This window comes from Aotus nancymaae, unplaced genomic scaffold (assembly GCF_030222135.1).
Source record: "Aotus nancymaae isolate 86718 unplaced genomic scaffold, 86718_ANA_hifiasm-v0.15.2.pri h1tg000036l, whole genome shotgun sequence".
NCBI classification, from domain to species: Eukaryota; Metazoa; Chordata; class Mammalia; order Primates; family Aotidae; genus Aotus; species Aotus nancymaae.
In genome coordinates this window covers 3,721,646-3,743,212 of record NW_026988450.1, presented here as the reverse complement: position 1 = coordinate 3,743,212, position 21,567 = coordinate 3,721,646, and the positions used below count along the sequence as shown (strand labels likewise).

The following is a 21,567-nucleotide window of genomic DNA, read 5'->3' as shown; positions in this document are numbered from 1 at the left end:
TGTATTAAACAGGGACTCCTTTCCCCATTGCTTGTTTTTGTCAGGTTTGAACAAAGCATTGAAAACTCAAGTCGAGTGCCATATATATATATATATGCGTCTATACAACATGACCATAATAGATTTGTTTCAGTAATATAATTGGTCTGAGATTTTAAAAGTGTCTATATAATTTTGGTTATAAGCTGATTAAAAAGAAAAAAGTGATCATTTCAGTATGGGCAGAAAAAACATTCCATGTAAAATGCAACATTTCTCTAGAATTTTAGAAAGGCTCTTAGTATTCTAGGAAAAATGGAACACCCTAACTAAAAAAAGAACATCTCAAAAATCTATTGTAAACATTAATTAAATGTTAGAAGCATTTCATTTAAAAACATGAATAGACAAAAATGGCAGGTATGGAGACTTCAAAATTGCATTGAAAATCACAGCCAAGACAATAACATAAGAAAAAGATAAAGACCAGAAAGGATAAAAGAGCCGTATTACTTTTTTGCAAATACTCTTTGTAGTAAATGGAAATGGATATAAAGAAAACTCATTTGCTTTTCCAAAGAGAAAAAAAGGTTGAGAAGAAGTCTAAGAAGTCGTGCACTGTGTTCTAACAATAATTAGAAGATTTACAGATAGTTACTAAAGAATACCAATGGACGTGGACACAATGAACACACTCAGGTGTAGAAAGATTCAGTAATACTGAGATGTCAGTACTTCCCCCAGTGATCTATTTATTGTAATTCCAATTAAGATCATAGTAGTGCTTCTTTGTGGCATCAACAGCTAATTTTAAAATTAAATTGGTAAAGCCAATGGCCAAGAGGACCATGGCAGGGTGGCTCGCTGTTCCCGTCAGCAACACTTCCTATAAAGCGAGCTTGTCCCACCTGTGCTTGTGGGTGGCATGCAGCCCAAGTTGACTTCAAATGTGGCCCAACACAAGTTCATAAACTTTCCTAAAATATTATGAGGTTTTTTAAAATTTTATTTATTTATTTATTTATTTTTTTAGCTCATCAGCTATTCTTAGTGTTAGTGTCCTTTTATGTGGTGCAAGACAATTCCTCTTCTTCCAATGTGGCCCAGGGAAGCCAAGAGATTGGATACCCCTGCTATAAAGCCTTTAGTAATTAGGACAGTAGAACAGAATAGACAGTCACAAGAGAAAGGGCTCATATATGAAACTATCATATTTGAAAGAGTTGCAAGAAACATTAGTGAGAAGTGAAAACACATTCAGTAAGTGGTGCGGTGCCAACTGGCTATCACTGGATTAAAAATGAGTATGGATTCTGATCTCATATCGTATATGAAAATCAGTTCCAGATAGATTGGGGACTTAAATCTGAGAGGCAAAATTTTAACTTCACAAAAATAAAAGAGAATATCTCTGTGGCATTGAAGAAGAAAAGAATTTTTTTAGTAAGGTACAAAAAAATTGCAAAATTGATATAAAAATTGATAAGATGACCTTAGGATTAAGAAAATATTTTCATCAGAATCCAAAATAATAAGATTGATTAAAAGCACCACAAATACAAAGAATACATTTGGACATAGATCACAGTATTTTCATCCAGTTATGTAGAGAACTAACAATAAGAAAGAAAAAAAAAAAAACCCGGCTGGGCGCATGACTCACATCTGTAATTCCAGCACTTTGGGAGGCCGAGGCAGGCGGATCACGAGGTCAAGAGATCAAGACCATCTGGACCAACATAGTGAAACCCCCTCTCTACTAAAAATACAAAAAATAGCCGGGCATGCTGGCGCACACCTGTAGTCCCGGCTACTCAAAAGGCTGAGGCAGAATTGATTGAACCTGGGAGGCGGAGGTTGCAGTGAGCCGAGAGGGTGCCACTGCACTCTAGCCTGGTGACAGTGTGAAACCCCGTCTCAAAAAAAAAAAAAATTAAAAAATGGGTAAAAGGTATACATGTACATTTTACATAAGAAAAAAATTTTCAATTAATGCACAGAAGATATTCAATTGTATAATTCATTAGGAAAATTCAAAATCATAATAAAACACCATTTCACACCCCTCAGATTAACAAAAGAAAATTTTCAAAAAAACATATTTTTAGGTTAGCCCTAGGAAAATAATTGTCCCTTACTTCTACATCTCTGAACACAGGCTTCTCCAAATCTGTAAGATCAAAAAAGAGAACACAAAATAACACATGACTCATACCTTCAGAATTAGTAGGAGCCAGACAACGACATGCGTTTCAGTGGCAAGTCTGAAAATAATTAAGCAGTTCCCGGAGCTGCCACTGGAACTCCACTGGAAGTTTGTGGATTTGGGAAAAATAAGTGTAGGGTAATTAAAAAAATCTCCATGGACAAAGGAATGGGAAGGAGGGAAGATAAAATATAGAAAAGACGGGGGCGTCCTGGGCTGAGGCAGGAGGAGCCCTTGAGCCCAGGTTGAAGCTGTAGTGAGCTGTGATTCCATCACTACAGTCCAGCCTGGGTGACAGAGTGAGACCCTGTCTCTAAAAAAAAAAATAAATCAAAATAAAAAAAACCTCTGGAAGGAAAAACTCCAGCACCAAGTACTACATTGTCAAATAAAATATTCTGGAAACCTGGGAGTTATCAACACGTTACAAATCTCAGAGTGTCCGGAGATGGCTTTTTTTTTTTTTCTTAGAAAGAAGGAGGTAAGTAGGGAAAGGATAGAGGGCCCCTTCAGATTTGATAGTGACGTGAAAGCAGAATGCAATGAAATTAAGGATGCTCTAGGACTTAAGGAGAAACAAAGCATGTCAACGCCTTCTTCCCATCACCACCAACACAGTCGTCGAAAAGACTGCACTTTCCTATAGTGATAGAAGAGTATGCTACCGAACCAGAAATTCATTTCATGAAATGCATAGGAATTAAAAGAGAGAGAGAGAGAGAAACCAATTTCAAATAAAGCCATGTAACAATAAAACAGATGCAAATCAAAACATTTCAGAAGACAAATCTCTCAGAAAAAGAACTGAAACAGAAGAAAACAATAATACAACATTCGAACCTGAATTAAATGGCACTCAAACATTCCAGCAACACTTGGAAATCTAAAAGGTCTACCTCTTATCAGAAATTAAGAAAAGAAAGGAGGAGGAGGAAGAGGAGGAGACGTGGCAGCAAGCACAGAGGCAGATGAAGACAAAGAAGAGGACAAGGAAGATGAAAGAGAAATCGGGGAAGGACAGCAGTGATGAGACTTGACTAACAAAATGAATTAAGATGGAATAAGCTGCAACGTGTTAAGGGATAATGTGCCTGTCTGTTCCAGGTTTTACAGCTCTCCAGGCAACACTGAGACCTATGATATGCTTCTTGTGGAAGTATGAACTGTACATCCATTTTAGATAGCAGTTTGGCATTGTCTACTAAAATTGAAGATATACATATGGATACGTATCATAGAGTAATTCTGTATACTCATTATGGGAATATGAATCGTACATCTATTTTGGACAGCAGTTTAGCATTAACAATTAAAATCGAAGATATTATACTCAGAGTATTTCCAGCTCTTGCATAACGTAATCTAGAGCAGGCATCAGCAATCCACAGCCAACTGGCCACATCTGACCTACTATTCTAATTTTGTAAATAAAGTTTTATTGGAACACAACTATGTATATTTGTTTATATGTTGCCTATGGCTGCTTGTATGCAAAATGGGAGTTGAGTAGTTGCAACAGAACCCACAGTTGTCCCACAAAACTGAAAATATTGGCTCTCCGGCCCTTTATGGTAAAAATTTGCTGATGCCTAGTCTAGAGAAACTCTCGTGCATAGGAAGAAACATGTAGAGAATGTTCATAGTGTAAAAGTTGAAAACCTCACAAGTATTCATCACCAGTGTAACTAAACTAAATTGGAATGATTTCCAATAATAGACTGTTGACGGCAGAGAAAACGAAGGAGGTACAAATGTGTCATCAAATAAACTGCTGAGTGAAAGAAAGGAAGTATGAACACTGTATTACCATTTGTGCCAAGGGTAAAACATTCAAACTAAACTATTTATAGTTTAGGGAATCATATACATGAAATAAAATGAAGCAAGGGACAAGTTAAGTTGGTGTCACGTTTATCTTTAGAGCACAGAGGAAAAAACAATCAGAGTGGCTCCTACTAAAAGTGTCCAGGGTCTGGGTCATATTTTCTTTCTCTGAGTGGTGAGCCAAGGCTGTTGGCTTATAATCAACATCTGCATTGTGTGTGTGTGTGTTTCTTTGTTGTTTAGTTCCTAAAAATTGCTTCAAATCTTAGATCAAATACTCATTGCCTTTTTAGCAAGAGAAAACTTAGCTAACACCATCTCCACAAATCATCATTTCCTTCTGACTTTTCGGCATGCCTAGCATATACACTGACATGGACACTTCTCAGTGCTGATTTGTTAATTTCCTACGTATTTCTGAAAGAATTAGCTGGATGCATTTATATATGAGCATAACACACACGCTCACATATATATACAGTTATAGTCCATATGCTTAGAGAATAATTATAAAGAATTGCACACGTAACATTGCATGAGGCTTGGTGTCGCATTCCCTTGGTTAGGTTATGGCTCTGCCTCCTACCTGCGGGGTGATCCCTGAGGGTTCCTTCATCTCAGTGCTTTTCCCCATGAAATGAGAACACAGTTATAATCATATCTACTTTTCTTTTGTGTGTGGATAAAATAATGCTTGGTGCTCATTCGTATAAGGAATATTTTCAATGCCACTTCCGTTCTCAGGCACACACTGTCTGCCTGTCTCTGTTCCAGGTTGTATGGTTCTCCAGGTGACATTGACCTCTGGCCTGCCCTTATGGTTGAAGACCTGATTCCTGGGACGAGAGTGGGACCCACACTTATGTGCCTGTTTGTTACCCAGTTTCAACGGCTAAGAGATGGAGATAGGTGAAGGATTATCTGTTATTCTTATTAAATATTACAAAAGTTGTTTTTGACCCAAAATGTGTATGTATAACATATTGTGATTCATATATTTTATGATTTAATGCATATTGAATATAATAAATATCAGACAGCATTTGGTGACAGAACTTTTGAAACCACTGATATTATCACATACCATTCATTTTTGTAAATCTTTGTAAGAAGAGAAGAAACAGAATTTTTCGAAAGGCAGTAGAAGTTAGTGATTGCGAGGATGAAGGCTAGATGGACTACATTGCGCTTGAATCTGAGTCTCACCACTTACAGCTGTTTAACTTTGGGCATGTATCACTTGGGACCACGTTCCTCATCTGTAAAGTGCGAATAACAATTGTACCTATTCCATAGGATTTCTGCAACCCTCAATGATGTTGAGGAGGAAAGAATTGAGAGCAGCCCTGAGATTCTCTCCTTTCATTCTCAGGGAGGAAGATGTGCTGACCCTAGACCAGCTCTCCCTGTAAAATTACATTATGAGGGCATTTACGAGTGGAAAGATAATCGGGAACTCTTCTCTAAAATTTCTTGCTTTATCTAAAATATTCATTGTATATAAATTCCATTATGAAATTATGAAAAACAGTGAGCTGGAGAATGTAAGTTAGTCATGTAATCAATTTACTGTTCCAAGACTAACTGAGAATAAAAACCAAGAAACCCAAATCTAGGCAACCTCTCCTGAGGCTGCTCTTCTATTCTAAGAGACGTATGTTCTTCTATTGCTTGGAATCAAGTATGTCCCAGGGTATGGTATCTTCTGAATCATTAGTAGAGTTTAGTGTTGAGTCAGACCTAGGAATCTTGTAAATCTGTTTAACAGTATAACCTTCTGTATTACTGCAGAGATGATGTATATAAGACTTGAAACAAAGCCCGGAGCTTAGTTTTTAATTAAAGTTACAATAAAAATTATTCTTTACTTAAATTTTCTTTCAAATCTCTTCCATTTGTAAATTATAAAGAAAGTAGCAAAGGATTTAATTCCCTTTATTGCATGTTGGTAACTATTAACAGTATATTTGATTAAATTACTTTTTAAAAATCATTTTTGACACTGAATTTCTTGACTCACATTATCGTGTTAATATGCTCAATTGGCAACAGTTGAAGAATATATGTAGTCAAAGACTGAAAAAAATTGAAAAAGCTTCAGTTTTGGAGGGTAAGCTGCCTTCCCCACATATGTTAGTTTGCGAGGCTGTGGTAACAAAGTCCCATAGCCTGGGTAGCTTAAACAACAGAAATTTATTATTCTCACAATTCTGGAGGTTAGATGCTGATCATCAGCAGAGTTGATTCCTACTGGGCGTCTCTTCCAGCTTGTAGAGGGCATCTTCTCCCTGTGTGATCACATGGAGTTCCCTCTGTATCTATGTCCACATTTCCTCTTCTTATAAGGATACCAGTCATACTGGGTTAGGGCTCACCGACATCATCTATTTTACCTTAAATACCTATCTAAAGGCCCTGTCTCCCAATAGAGTCACCTTCAAAGGTACTGGGGCATAGGACCTCCACATAAACATTTTAGGGGGACACAGCTCAGCCCATAACACCAAGATAGTTAGTGGTAAGAAGTCTTTTTGTTTACCATCTTAATTTCCTGTTCTATACCCAGCACGAAAAAGTGCTTGGCATATGGCATTCAAATATTCACTGAATGAATAAACCCAAGGATTGACTTTACTGAACCAACCCAAGGACTGACTTTAATAGTTCTTTTATTTAAAATTTATTTATCCTTTCACCCTTTCACTTAAAATTGAATGTGCTTATTCTAGTTAGCTGATAGATATAACCAAATAGTGTATATTAATTATCAAAAGTGCTATTTTCTTTTTAGGCAAACATGTTAATATTACATTGCTCAGACAATTTCTAAGGTTAGTTTATGGAATTTAAATGTAGCAATAGGGCTAGGTGTGGTGGCTCATGCCTGTAATCCCAGCACTTTGGGAGGCCAAGGCGGGCAGATCACTTAAGGCCAGGAGTTCGAGACCAGCCTGGCCAACATGGCGAATTCCATCTCTACTAATGATATAAAAATTAGCCAGGTGTGGTGACGGGTGCCTGTAATCCCAGCAACTCGGGAGACTGAGGCAGGAGAGTTGCTTGAACCCAGGAGGGAGAGGTTGCAGTGAGCCGAGATCCTGCCACTGCACTCCAACCTGAGCCACAAATTGAGTGAGATTCTATCTCAAATAAATAAATAAAAGAATGGACTTTTCTTTTTCTGGGAGAAAACTTTAGAAAAGTCCTTTGAATCATTTTGTAAAGCTTGAGTAGAAAGTGATAGTTTAGAAGCATGAGATTTAAGAACATTGTAAATATTGGAGGGAATTAAAAGGATGCTCAGTTGCAGAGCAAGCATAATTCTTCCAATATGCTGCTTTTGTATTGAGCCCTTCTTGACGCACTGTGGCTGTTTGACATGCGGCGGAGTTCTCAGGGCACAGACCCACGACAATGCCTTTTTTCGTTGACTACCAGGTTTTGGTATGAAAACCCTGGAGTATTTACCCCGGCACAACTCACTCAGCTGAAGCAGGCATCCTTGGGTCGGGTGCTTTGCGACAATGGTGACAGCATTCGGCAAGTGCAGGCGGATGTCTTTGTAAAGGCAGAATACCCACACGATTACATCAGCTGCAGCGAGATCCCGAAGGTGGACCTGCGAGTGTGGCAAGACTGCTGTGCAGGTCAGTAATCACGCAGTGAGCTCGAGCTGGATTTGTGTGCGTGTTCGCGCGCTTGAGTTGTTTTCAGTGGCAAAGATTATGCGATTTAAACAAAGATACACAAAAAGCCAACAACACGGAAATATCCTTTTGAAGGGGTGGACACGAGGAACGATGGAGGCTCCCAAGCTGTCCATCCTCTTCCGTTCTACACTAACCTTGTTAGAATGGGGACACTTGCTGGCAAAACTGGCCTCTGTCTTCTTACTGCATTTCGGATTTCTGCACCAAAGATCAAATGCTGATCACTTAGGGTTCATCTAACAAGAGAGAAATGAGAGTTGATAGTAACTTGGCTAACTTAGATTATTCATTCTTCATAGGATGTTGCAGTAGGGCTCATTGGAAATACAAGGAAATTTTGATAGTATCAGGAAAAAACTTTCCCTAATGGCACAACAGAATGTGTGACATCTACAGCATCACCATTTATGAACCAAACTTTCCCTAAGGTGCTTCTATAAGCATCTATTTTGTTCTCATGATATTCCTTTAGAAACGTGGGTTTCTTTCTCCTTTGATGAAAGCGTGGCTTGAAAATATTAAATGACTTTCTCAAAGCCCAAAGATGAGTTAATTGGTGGAGCCAAGGCCAGAGAAACGATGTATTGTTTGTTGAAACACAGAGGTGAACTGAGGACTTGATGGTTCTGGAGCGGAACATGCTGATGTCTTCACAGGCGAGCAGGTGTCTGTCACATGGAGGATACTTGCAGCCCTTCTGGACGCCAATGACATAAGGGCCACCATAGCCTCATGCCTGCTCCGTGTAGTGGCCGTGGGCCTGGGAGTTCTGATGTTCTCTAGGACTGAAATGATCATTCTCAGTACCTAAGTAGTACTAGAGATTTGTGGTCAGGGGAGGAAATTGAAAGGCACTGCTAGAAATATGATAGAACACCATTCAGGTACAGTGGTTCATGCCTGTAATCTCAGCATTTTGGGAGGCCAAGATGGGTGGATTGCTTGAGGTCAGGAGTTCAAGACCAACCTGGCCAACATGGCAAAACCTCGTCTCTACTAAAAATACAAAAATTAACCAAGAGTGGTGGCGGGTGCCTGTACACCTAGCTACTTGGTAGGCTGAGGCAGGAGAATCACTTGAACCCGGGAGGTGGAGGTTGCCGAGAGCCCAGATTGTGCCATTGCACTCCAGCCTGGGTGACAGAGTGAGACTCAATGACACCTGAATCACGGTTGCCTTTTTCACTGTGGTGGTGCTTTATGGGACACAACAAAATCCCAGGTACCATGGGGTGGGTGGTGTAAGGGCAGCCGAGAGAGAGGAGAATAGACCCAAAGTCAGGCAAGCAAGTTTTATCAACCTGCCAGGCTTCTCCATAACAGTCAGAGGAGGCAGCCCCGAGCTTACGAAATGAGGAGTGTTTATGGGGTGAAGGGGCATAAGGGGGTTTTAGGACTGAAATAATCTGTCGGCTGGTAACAGGCACAGAGATAGTTTGTTAACTTGTAACAGACCTACAGTACATCTTCCTGTGACTTTTGTGGCGGCAGACTTTTATAAAAAGAAAGAAACCAGGAGTTTTTTAAATAGATGTGTGTCAAACAGGAATTTACAAGTATGGATAACCAACATGTGTTTTCCCTGTCCTCCCTCAAGCTGCTGGGATGGCTGTAATCAGGCTTTGCTTAATTGCAGCACAGCCTTGCTGTGGCACCTAGGTGGGGGTTCAGGAATGCAGCTGCAGAGCAATCAGAGCGGGGAAGGGGTCAGCCTGTGAGGAGCGGGTTGTCCCCCTCTTGTCCCTAACGGGTGGTATTCTTTCCCTTGCCTCAAGTTCTTGGTGATTAGATCCAGGAATAATGACATAGTTCCCCCTCTCCAGAATGTGGGGAGGAGGGAGCAATATACAAACTATATGAATGACAACTAGTAACACTCTTTTGCTTCTTCTCTGGTGCCCCTGGGAGGGGATATAGGGCCTGCTGATCTGGTGAAAAAGTCACCTGCATCAGTGGTCTCATCTGCTTCTGGGGAGAAATTTTCCTGGTTAGCTTTACTTAAGCTTTCCAGTGGGAATACAGTTGTTAGAGTGTGGAGGGGACCTTCTGAGTTGTGAGATCATGAACCCAAGGTTCAAAGTCTCAAAGTTTTGCTACAATGTGATGGCAAGGGCAGACTCTCTGATGTTCTTAGAAGATTCAGTCGTCAGGTTCTAGAGTGTGAAAGGGGTTGATTGTACTCACTCAGATCACCATGTAAAGCTTTCTTTACCTTTTGAAAATACAGTGACACAGTGCATTAAGGCTTTGCAGCATTTAGTTATGTCAGAGGTTATTAGTGGAAGATACATGAGATTATTAGTGGGATAGGCCTTTCAATGACATAATGAAGGTGTCAACTTATGTTTTACACTGGAAGTGGATCTGATTGTCATTAATCTACAATACCTTTGACCAAAACAATTCATATTTCAGTGAAAACGATATTTAAATGAAATTCCTTTATGAATGTTTAAATGTCCTATCAGGTAGCAGAAGGGTACTGAAGTTTTGACTGTCTTCCCAAGATGTGGGTTTGAGAAATGAAACATTATTCATAAACTATTTAAGCAATTTAGAACAGTTACCACATATACAGATATAGAGAAATTATATATTATATATTAATTATAATTTATGCACTATAAATTTATAATGTATATAAATTATATATTATATATATTTGTTTATGTATTATATAAGACCTATATTTATATATTATATGTTATATATAATTTATGCTTATATGTAATACATATATTGTTTATGTATTATATGACATATATTTATGTATAATAAATTATATATAATTTATGCTTATATAATACTTATATATAATTATAATTATTATAATTTATATTATATATGTCATCTGTTTTATATAATATAAATATATAAACTTATAATTTATAAATTTATATGTGATATTTATAAATTTATAATTTGTCAATTATATATAATATAATTATTATTTATGATTTATAAATTATATGTAATATTTCTAAATTTGTAGTTTATAAATCATATGTAATATTTCTAAATTTATAATTTATGAATATGTAATATGTCTAAATTTATAATTTATAAATAATATGGAATATGTCTAAATTTATAGTTTATAAATCATGTAACATTTCTATATGTATAATTTATGTCATATATAATATATACTTCATAAATTACATATAACATATATTTATATATGAAAAACATAAATATATATGTTTATAAATATATTTAATTACATCAGTTTATCTGTTTCATGATGAGTCATGGAATGCAGTCCTTTTAATAGTGAAAGCTTTGAGGACTCAGGAGGGGTGAGACAGCTGTCCAGCTTCTCCATGGGTGAACACTTTACATTAGATTCATGGCCTCTTTTAATACATGTTTTGCTTCTCTAATTTAGGTGCATCGCACTGATAGCTAATGGATTGTCACAGGTAATTTGACTTGGACCATGGAGTTTATTCCAATTGCATATCTAAACAACTTTATTACTAGCTGATTCAGCATGAAAAATCGGCAAAATATTTTCTTGGTATTCAGCTAATGTTTGTCCCACTTTGGTTAGCAGTTATATAAGCCAGTCAGTTCTTCATTACAGTTCCAAGAATTCTTACTCTGTTCAAATGATATGATACCAAATATATCAGAAACCTGTGTTCAAGAGTTCTTGTTAGGTCCTTTCCATTCCTTCATGAACCTCCCTAAAGACACATTAGTCTATGATTTTACCTGCCTGTGCAGTTTTCAGAAACTGCTTCAGAATTCAGCAATTAGCTGTGGAAATCACTGTAAATGGCCCTAATTAAAGGCAATTGACAAGGAACTTTGGTTATTTCTGTGGCCTACAATAAACTTAACCTAATAACCATAATTATGACTGATAGCATATTTCCAGACATATTAGAATTTTAGAAATCCCATAAAATTTTGAAACTTAATTACATATTCATTAAAGTAGAACTTGAAGAAAGTCAAACATTACTTCTTATTACACAACGTTTACCATGTAATTTAACACGTCAAATAAGCCTGTTTATCTCTCCTTTGGATGCTGTAGGGCCCTCTGTAGCATCACAAAGTTAAAGGATAGAGAAAGGCTTAATTGTGAAATCTGATTTTGAGTAACCTGTCAAATATGTCCCAGGTTTGAAACACTTGACCAAAATAGGATCTCACGATAAAGTAATAGTCACTTATTTTGCCAAAGTGGTAATTAAGAGATTTTAAAAAGTAAAAACCTTTATTCATTGATAGAGATGAGACTGTTTTCCAAACCATCAAAAGACCTGGGAGAGACAGCATAAGACAGAATCTGTTTCCCCTACTCTATTTTTTTAAAAATTTACTCAAAAGGTGAACAAAAATATTTTATTGTCACTTATTGAAACTTCATGAAATTGTGGTTCAAAAGAGGAAGACAAATTCTACTTTTGTGTTAGTATACTATCAATGCTAAAGATAATTTTAATAAAACCTTATAAATAAATATATCAAATCTGTCATCTTTTGACCACACAACATTTCCATAAGGCTTTTGTGTTTTACATTTGTCCCTAACTACGTTCACCTAGTTCCATCATTTTTTTCTCCTCAATATGAAGGAGGAAATTGTCTAGTGTCGAGTAACTTCAAACTAGAAAATTATTTTCACAAGCACACATTTATTTGTCTTTATAACTTTCCTCATTGAAAGCATAACTTGGTTTTGTTTATATACTCTGTATACAGAATTATTTATCTCATATCTAGTAGTTTTTATTACATATATTAATGATAGTTTTAACTCTTAGGAATCTTAATTTCTGATGAAAACCTAGAAAGTAATTTTGAACTGTTTTATATTAGTATTTGTAGATAAAAAACATTTTATATTTTTATAGAAAGAGTTCTTCAAATTATTTTTTATTATAAGATCCAAATGTGTTTAGCTTTTCTTTGCCATATAAAAAGATATTAAAGTATATAAACTTAAGTTTAGGATTAATAATTAATGTTTCAGTATTTTACTTGTTTACAAATAACTCAGAACTTTTATGATCATCTATTATTTAATTTACTATAACATGACTTTAAGATTTTAAATTTCTTTTCAAAATTCTTTTCAGAATTTTTATAACAAGTACCTTCCCTAATGCCTTCCTCCAGTTACCTTCGCTAACATCTTCCCCCAGGTACCTTCCCTAACGTCTTCCCCCAGGTACCTTCCCTAACGTCTTCCCCCAGGTACCTTCCCTAACGTCTTCCCCCAGGTACCTTCCCTAACGTCTTCCCCCAGGTACCTTCCCTAACGTCTTCCCCCAGGTACCTTCCCTAACGTCTTCCCCCAGGTACCTTCCCTAACGTCTTCCCCCAGGTACCTTCCCTAACGTCTTCCCCCATGTGCCATTTAGCCACATGGCACCCAGGAGGACTATGAAGGACAAGACTGTCTGAGTCCTGAATTTCCATGCCAGATGTAGAAGTCAGGACAGAAGACAGCTGTGATGAGGATGCCTGGAGGATACAACCGCCCCCAGAATAGCCAAGAGGCAAAGCCGGGTTAGGGAAGAAAGAGCCATATTGGGCTTGATTCTGGCTTGTAGCTGCTGTTCTAGGCACTGAGAACTTATCCCCAGGCCTCACCATGGCCATCTGTCCAGATCCTCAAATCAAGACTCGCAAAACCAAAACCATATGCTCACGGTCAAATCAAACAAATATCTACTTATATTTAACTGATAATTTTGAAAACATCACATTTGCCAATAATTAAAAACTAGCTTTATTTACCAGTTTTATCACATACAGTCACCATATATAGTAGACATAGGAACACAGACAGAAGCAGATCTAGCTTTCATAAAGCTAGCTTATAAATAGTTTTTCCTGTCTCTTTTCAGACTATCCGTCTTTCAATCACGTTTCATTGCTCTAAGCAACCGCCAGCCAGGCAACTCTAAATCTGTACTTCTGAAGTGCCAACTCCCAGGCCAGACAAGAAAATCTGTATTTTAAAAGCACAAAGCTAAGACTTTAGACCTAAATATTGTATCATCCGCTCAAACCAAGGAAAAAGTCGTGTAGGTAAAAGTTCAGTTAAGATAAGATAATCCGAAAAGCACTTTAAACAAAGGTTTGACTTGTCATGTATGCTGAAAACAATGGCAAGAGTTTCTAACATACATAGGCAGATATCCTTGAAAATGGAGATTTCCTTTATAAATGTAGATTTCTTTTACTAAAGTGTTTAAAGATAGCCAGCTAAATTCCAGAAAGGCATATTTTAGTTCCATGGGTATTCTTTTTAACTTAGCTAAAATTATTGAGTTCAGTGTGGAGCCCTTTAAGGAATAGGACAGAGAAAGCATTATCTATGCCTGGATTCAGCCTGGATTGCTGTGAGAAAGAAGCAAGTCTACTTTACCTGAGGTCCTACTTTTTGTAAACACTTTAGGATAGCTTTCTTTTTGCCTTTGGGGCAGAATAATAACTAAACCAAAAGATTAACAGATTTTTTTTCTTATCAATTAGTCACTTAAGTTTTTTATTTGCCATTTATAAAAAGTCTTTAAAAAAAAACAGTAAAATATTGAAATATTTTTAGAAGCTTCTGCCTATCAATAGGAATCCCTAGGTGAGACTAATTCAAGAATTCTCATTTTCTTTTCTTTTTTTTTTTTCTTTTTGAGATGGAATCTTGCTCTTCTGCCCAGGCTGGAGTGTAGTGCCAAGATCTTGGCTCACTGCAACCTCTGCCTTCTGGGGTTTCAAGTGATTCTCCCACCTCAGCCTCCCAAGTAGCTGGGACTACAGATGCTCACTGTCACACCTGCCTAATTTTATATTTTTAGTAGAGATGGAGTTTCATCATCTTGGCCAAGCTGGTCTCGAACTCCTGATCATAAGTGATCTGCCTACCTTCACCTCCCAAAGGGCTGAGATTATAGGTGTGAGCCACCACACCTGACCAGGAATTCTCATTTTCAAATGCACTGCTTAAAGTGTGGTCTTACTCATTTGGAACATTCCATTCTAATTTTAAATTACCTTTAGTAAGATTTTACCACTTCTATAAGTGTTTGCTGCTTCCACAGTCTGATATTTGTACATACAAATGTAGGCATAGCTGGAAGGTGGATTACTTAGTTCTTTAGAAACCAAGGCTCTCCTTTTTACCTTACACTTGGCTTTGGCTATCAGATCTCCTCGATCAACTTAGTCAGTGATTTTTTTTTCCTACCTAAGCACACAAGAAAAGAAAAGTGCAGGGAGGAGGTAGAACACAACATTCCTTGTGAATTTCCAAAAGCTGAAGTTTACACCTCCTACAATATTGCCATTTATTATCAATTCTGTCTGACTGGGTCAGATATAAGAGGCTTCTAACTAGATCCAAGCCAGTTAATTATCAGATCCAATGTGATTCTGAACCAAGTCCAGGTTCTGTTGTAACTTCTGAACCCAGTTCACATAAAAAATTTGCTCAAACAAACTCAGAGAGCTAAAAACAAATCTGTGGAGCTTCGGAATCTGGGAGAGAATTTATCATGATCCCCAGTTGCTGTGAGAGAGCAATGGGCACAGTGGGCCTAGCAGGGACCCTGCTTGGTCACTTGTTGCTCCTGGGCATTGGGGAAGCTCTACTTCAGGTCCCACTTCTGACACCATCTGTTAAAAGAAAAACCTTATGTAAATTAAATTGAACAAAGTTTAACTGAGCAAAGAACGATTTGTGAATTAGGAAGACTCCTGAGCCAGAGTAGGCTCAGAGACTCCAGCACAGTCACGTGGTGAAAGATTTATGGACATAAAAAGAGAACTGATGTATGGAAAACAGAAGTGAGGTATAGTAACAGCCAGATTGGTTCCAGCTCAGCATTTGCATTACTGAATACAGTTTGAACTGTTTCCTGCCTTTGACTGGCCAAAACTTAATGATTGACACAAGTGTAGGCTACAATCTGTTTACACATCCAGTTGGGTTGCAGTTCACTATGACTGGAAAAACCCTTAGGCTGACCTTAAAATATGTAAGGAGGTAGCTTTGGGCTAAACATAATTTAACATGCATATGTATGTGTGTATATAAGTGTGTACATGGATAGGTATGTGCATGCATACATGTGTACAGATGGGTGTGTGCATATGTAGTTGTGTACATATATGCATAAGCATATACATGTAGAAGTATGTATTGTATAGGCATGTACAGCTGTGTGCCTGTATAGTATACATATGTTTAGCTATGCACATGTATGGGTGTGTGCATGTATAGTCATGTGCATGAATAGATATTTGTGTGCATAGGCATGTATGAGTGTGTGTATATGTAGAAGTGTGTACATGTATAAGTATGCACATGTATGGGTGTATGCATGGGTGGGCATATGCATGCATAGGTATGCTTACATATGAGTATGTACATGTATATTTGTATATATGTATGGATATGTTTATATGTGTACACAAAAGGGTACACATGAATGGATGTGTACATGCATGTATAGGTGTATACATATCCCGGTTACACATGAATAAGCATGCACATTTATAGCTGTTATGCACATATGGGTGGAAAATTCCTGCCTTTACTACTCGTCACTCTTTTTTTCTCTGTTCCTAAAGTAGCCTATCAAGTAATGTTTTCAAATTGGGTACTTGTGTAAAGTATTCTGCAAATGATATTTTATACTCAAGTCTCTTTTTCCCTCTGAACAGTGAAGAGCATCTTACATGCACAGGATTCCTGGACTGTGGCCTTTCCCACTCTTTGCCAGCGTTCCTTCCCTGATTTCTATCCTCTTATGTTGCAGTTGGAAGGATAGATGCGATAGGTGCCAGCCTGGATTTTTTTTTTCCTGCTTAAATAGGTGTCTCTAATTCTTTTTTAGTGAGATTCTGTTCTTATAGAACATTATAATGTTCTTATTGGAACATTATAATTTATCAAGATCTTTTGTTCTTTTGTCAGAGTTTCACAATTAGAGCACAATATGCTTAGATGTAACTTTCCTCATCAATCCTGTCTCAAACTTAGGGAGCAATTTCAATTCACAGATTTGCATTTTTCTTCAACAAAGGGAAATTTATAGCATATATTTCTTTAATTACTGTATATCTGTATATATCCTCCAAATGTTATTTTTTCCTTCTGAAACATTTTTTATTTGAGTCTCCAGAGTCTACCCTCCAAGTCTCTTTTCTTTTCCTTCATATTACTACCTCTTTTATATTTTTGCTAAATGTCCTGATATATTTTTTGCATATGACCACTTATATCAAATTCACTAAAGAGTCTTGACAGAGATCAACCTCCTTATAAATTTATCTGTTTAACTTCTTAGTTCCAATATCATCTGTTTAAGCTCATCAGAAATGCCCTTGGTTGGGTGTGGTGGCTCACGCCTGTAATCCTAGCACTTTGGGAGACCGAGGCAGGCAGATCATGAGGTGAGGAGTTCGAGACCAGCCTGACCAACATGGTGAAACCCATCTCTACTAAAAATGCAAAAATTTTCTGAGTGTCATGGTGCATGCCTGTAATCCCAGCTGCTCAGGAGGCTGAGGCAGGAGAATCACTTGAACCTGGGAGGCGGAGGTTGCAGTGATCTGAGATCGCGCCACTGCACTCCAGCCTGGGTGACAGAATGAGACTCCATCTCAAAACAACAACAATAGTAATGGCCTGCTTGTATTATTATTTATTATTGTTAATATTTTAAACAGATGTTCTTTTGTCTCCTCCGTCCCTTGGGTCATGTTTTCGCTGAGAAAGTTGCTCCTCTCTCTGACTGTTCAGGACCCTTGTATGGACAGTGCCTTTTTTCTCTTGGCTCAAGTTGTCAAGCTTACCTCCATGGCAGAAATCTGGCAGAAAGAGGCAGGCTCACTGGGCTAGGCTATGACATCAGCCTCCCCCAGGCTAGAGAAGGAAGACAACCCACATGTTCAGTTCATTCTTGACCTTCTGAGAAGTGGAGACACCCTGCACGCTCTGAGGGCAGAAGCTCTCAGAGAAACCCCAGAAATCTGAACATGAAGTCCTTCCAGAGGTGAGCTGCTCAGTCCTCAGTCGGGGCAGGGTTGAGCCTGGCCTCTCTGGAGCTGCAGCCCTCAGAAGAATTCTGTGCGGCATTCTTCCCCAGGGCTCCCCTGTCTTCTTAAGCACACTATGGCCTCTATGTTCTTGTGCCACTTGCCCAGAAGAGGCCTGTCTCCTGGGGTTGCAGGGGAGGGGAAGGCCCATCTTTGGGGTGCTCATCTTCAGGGCACCGTGCTCCCGAATCCCTGTGAGCTCAGTGTTGGAGTGCTGCAGTGAGCATCCTGTGATGAGGACCTCCCCCAGGGGGCCAGGGGAGACCTCTCCTCTTGTCTTTGTTTGAACTGCATTCTGATCAAGGCCTGAGCTCTTTGGGGAGAGCACAGGCATGCGAGCTTTCCTGTCTGACAGCAGCAACCAGCATAACTGGTTGTTGAAGGTCACAGAAGATCCTGTTTAATCATGTTTTACGCACTATTATGGGGGCTAGGACTGTACTGACACAGGTCTGAGAAAAGCAGTTTTGACCTGAAGCTAAGGGGTGACCTAGAATTCAGTTCTAAAACACTGATTTCTTTGAAGATGAAAAAGCTTTTAGAAGGAACCTTAGGTTTACTGTGAGTGAAAAACGAAACTGGCACTACCTGTTTACTGTTTCACCTGTCCCCCTCCTGTCCTTTAGCCTGGGAAGAGAGAAGATAAAATCCCGTAGGCTCTAAGCCCACATCATCTGAGAATCTATTTCATTTAAGGATAAGTCATTAGGTTTCATTTTTAATCTTATACTTAGATGAAACTCACCATGACAGGTTTCTATTGGGTCATTTTCTCCTTGTGGAGAAACATGGGATAATTATAATTCCCCTTTGGTATGACATCACATTTATCCTTTGAAGATGGCTAATCTTTTGTATAATGAATCTTTTCTTTTGCACTAGACAGACGCCCTCCATTTCCAAACTCCCTATTGTCTTCATGTTGCATGATTTAGAGTTGCTTCATTCTTCTGATTTTGCTTATCAGTTTTTCTTTGAGAACATTGTAATGTATCAAGGTCTTTACTGAAGTGTGATGCCCAGAAGTAAGCATAGCTTTAAAGGTATGTTGTGGATATTGACAGAACTGTCCGATGTGATATATTTCTTTCCTACTCAAAAATAAACCTACAAGCCCTCCATTAGGAAAAAAAATAAAATGATGTGGTTAATCTCCAAAAAAAAAAGTCAGGGATCCTTCCTTCTCTAGGCATCCTGTTTGTTCCACTCTGATGTTGCCAACTTCTTGCTTTTGCCTTGTGAGTTAATTTCTCTGCCCGTGTTATTATGACACATAGATTTATACTCTCTATTGCGTGTGTATACTGACTTTGATTTTGCCAATATGAGCAAGTTGCATCTAAATATATGTGAAAAAATATGAGCAAATGCATTCGAAGAAGCCACATCAGATACCATCTGCTCAGATGACCTTCTTCAGGGGCCACTTCTTGATATTCCCTGTATAATCCCTTATCTTTGGGCCACCCACGATTTTACTGGAAGTCATTCTGGGATGCTGCGATTTGCACAGGCACTGCTGCTATCAGTAGTATCAGAGAATGCGGAAAAATGGCAGAGGCAAACCGAGGGTTCTGTGCTGGTTCTATGTATAACCTTGCATCAGGTGGATGGGGGTCTTTGGTACAAGTTATGTAGGAGAAAACCTACTTAAATTTATCCTTAGTCCATTAATACTTGTAACTTACTCCATTAGTACAGCACTCTGGAAGAATTACTACTGTTAGGATAGTGAGCGATACAATATTCTGATTCAAATGATGGGATATTCTGGCCAAAGATTAGGTCGCTTGTTGTCCTTGAGGAGGGGTTTTTATTTTTCTGGGTACATGAGAAAATGCTGTTCTGTTGACAGTGTCCAAATTAGGTCTAAACAACTTACAAGTTGACTCAGAGCATATATAAACAGTAGGGTGGTTTGGGGGATAATTATCGGATGAATCAGCTGCTTGATTACAGTTATTGTTCTTTTAGTCAGCAGAAACATAGTAAATCAGTGCTGTAGGTAAGAGCTAGGAAACAGTAAGTGCCCACTGAAAATATTGAGAAAACATGAGTAACCAAGAGAGCTCTGACAGAGCCGTAACTGGTGAACTTATAAGCAGTAAGTGTTCAAAATGTTGTTTGATTTGATTTGCTTTTAAGGAAAAGGGAAAAGGGAGACCTCATGAGACAAATGCTAAATTTATAGTTATCAAAAGATCACAGTAACCAAGATTGACGAATGAATGTAACGAGAAAGCCAAGAATCTTATTTTGCCAGCATAAAGATCAAGCAAAGCTTCTCAAATTTTCTTTGAGATTTAATATTTTATATCACTTAACATACTTTATAGAACACTTCACATTAAATTCCTAGGTTCTTTTCTTTCCTTACCTATCTTAGACACAGATTTCCTTTTTCTTTTTTCTTTTTTGAGATGGAGTTTCACTATTGTCACCCAGGCTGGAGTGCAATGGCACAATCTGGGCTCACTGCAACCTCCACCTCCCTGGTTCAAGTGATTCTCCTGCCTCAGCCTCCTGAGTAGCTGGGATTACAGGCACCTGCCACCATGCCCAGCTAATTTTTGTATTTTTAGTAGAGACGGGGTTTCACAATGTTGGCCAGTCAGGTCTTAAACTCTTGACCTCAGGTGACCTGCCTGTTGGGATTACAGGCGTGAGCCACTGCACCCAGCCAGTTACAGACTTTTGAAGCTAGTAATGACCTAAGAGATTATTTGACTAAGTAACAAAACAAAACAATAAAACCCAACACTTCATCTTAAGATTAGGGACCAAAAGTTGGAAGGTTTAAGTAATTGCCTTCAGTTAATTATTAGAAGAGCTGGGGATAGAACTCAGACTCCCCAACGCCAAGTCCATTTGTCGTCTTCATCCCACCGTGTCATCTCATAGCTAGCTTTGCTTTCGTTATGCTTTCTATAATTTTCTCCAAATCTCTTTCACCAGTAGTAAACATAGGAACTCTTTAGCTGGGTGGCCTTCTTTTTTAGGATCCTGTACTAAAAATTCGCAAATGCAACAATCTTGACATTTTAACATCAAATTAAACTAATTTTCAGTATCAGCTAATCAATAGATCAAGTGTCTTTGAATAATGCTGTAGGCATTGCTAATGCAATTTAACAATATTCAGAGTTCTTATTACCAATCTACTAATTTCAGCAAACTCTGTTATTGATACCTTTGTTTGTGTAATAAATCAGTTGAAACTCCACTGATAAAATTGACTTTTCATGGAGCAGAAAGCGTTCTCTTGAATATGGAACAGAAAATGATTTACTATCAATTATTTTAGAAATTAAAATCTTACACCTAAGGCAGGTGGAATATTTACTAAGACAAGATAAGTGATGTACTAAGACACTATGGCACTCAATTAAATAAAACTTCCTTCAAATAAAACAATTTCACAAAGAGTCAGCAGATGTATATTTTCTACTGGGATTTATTGCACCATCTGGTCTTGTAATTTCCAGCTGCATATTTCGCATTAAGTTCTGTCTTTAAAGCATCGTGTAATTGTAAATACAGTATATTTTGTGTACAAATGTAAATATATTTAGGTTTGCTCATGACTTTTTTTCAAACAGATTGTGCTTATGTTTGTAAACTAATGAAAGTTTAATTTCTTTCGTAAGAGACTAATTTTATTACCATCATATTTCATGATGCTGTGGTTGTTTCATGCTTAATACCTTCAAAGTATTACTAAAGAAGTAAGATTCCAGCCACTCCTGTAAAGCTTTAGTAAAACAATTAAACTGCAACAGTGATCTC

The 21,567-nt window shown here is 37.9% G+C and overlaps 1 protein-coding gene across 1 annotated transcript in view; it reads left to right on the top strand.

The window, feature by feature from the left end:
- Nucleotides 1-21,567, top strand: part of PXDNL (peroxidasin like) — a 420,144-nt gene that overhangs the window by 355,979 nt on the left and 42,598 nt on the right. Inside the window, exons 18-19 of the mRNA XM_021672892.2 lie at nucleotides 4,784-4,918; nucleotides 7,448-7,656. Coding sequence (XP_021528567.2) covers nucleotides 4,784-4,918; nucleotides 7,448-7,656 — 344 coding nt within the window. The remainder of the gene's footprint in view (nucleotides 1-4,783; nucleotides 4,919-7,447; nucleotides 7,657-21,567) is intronic.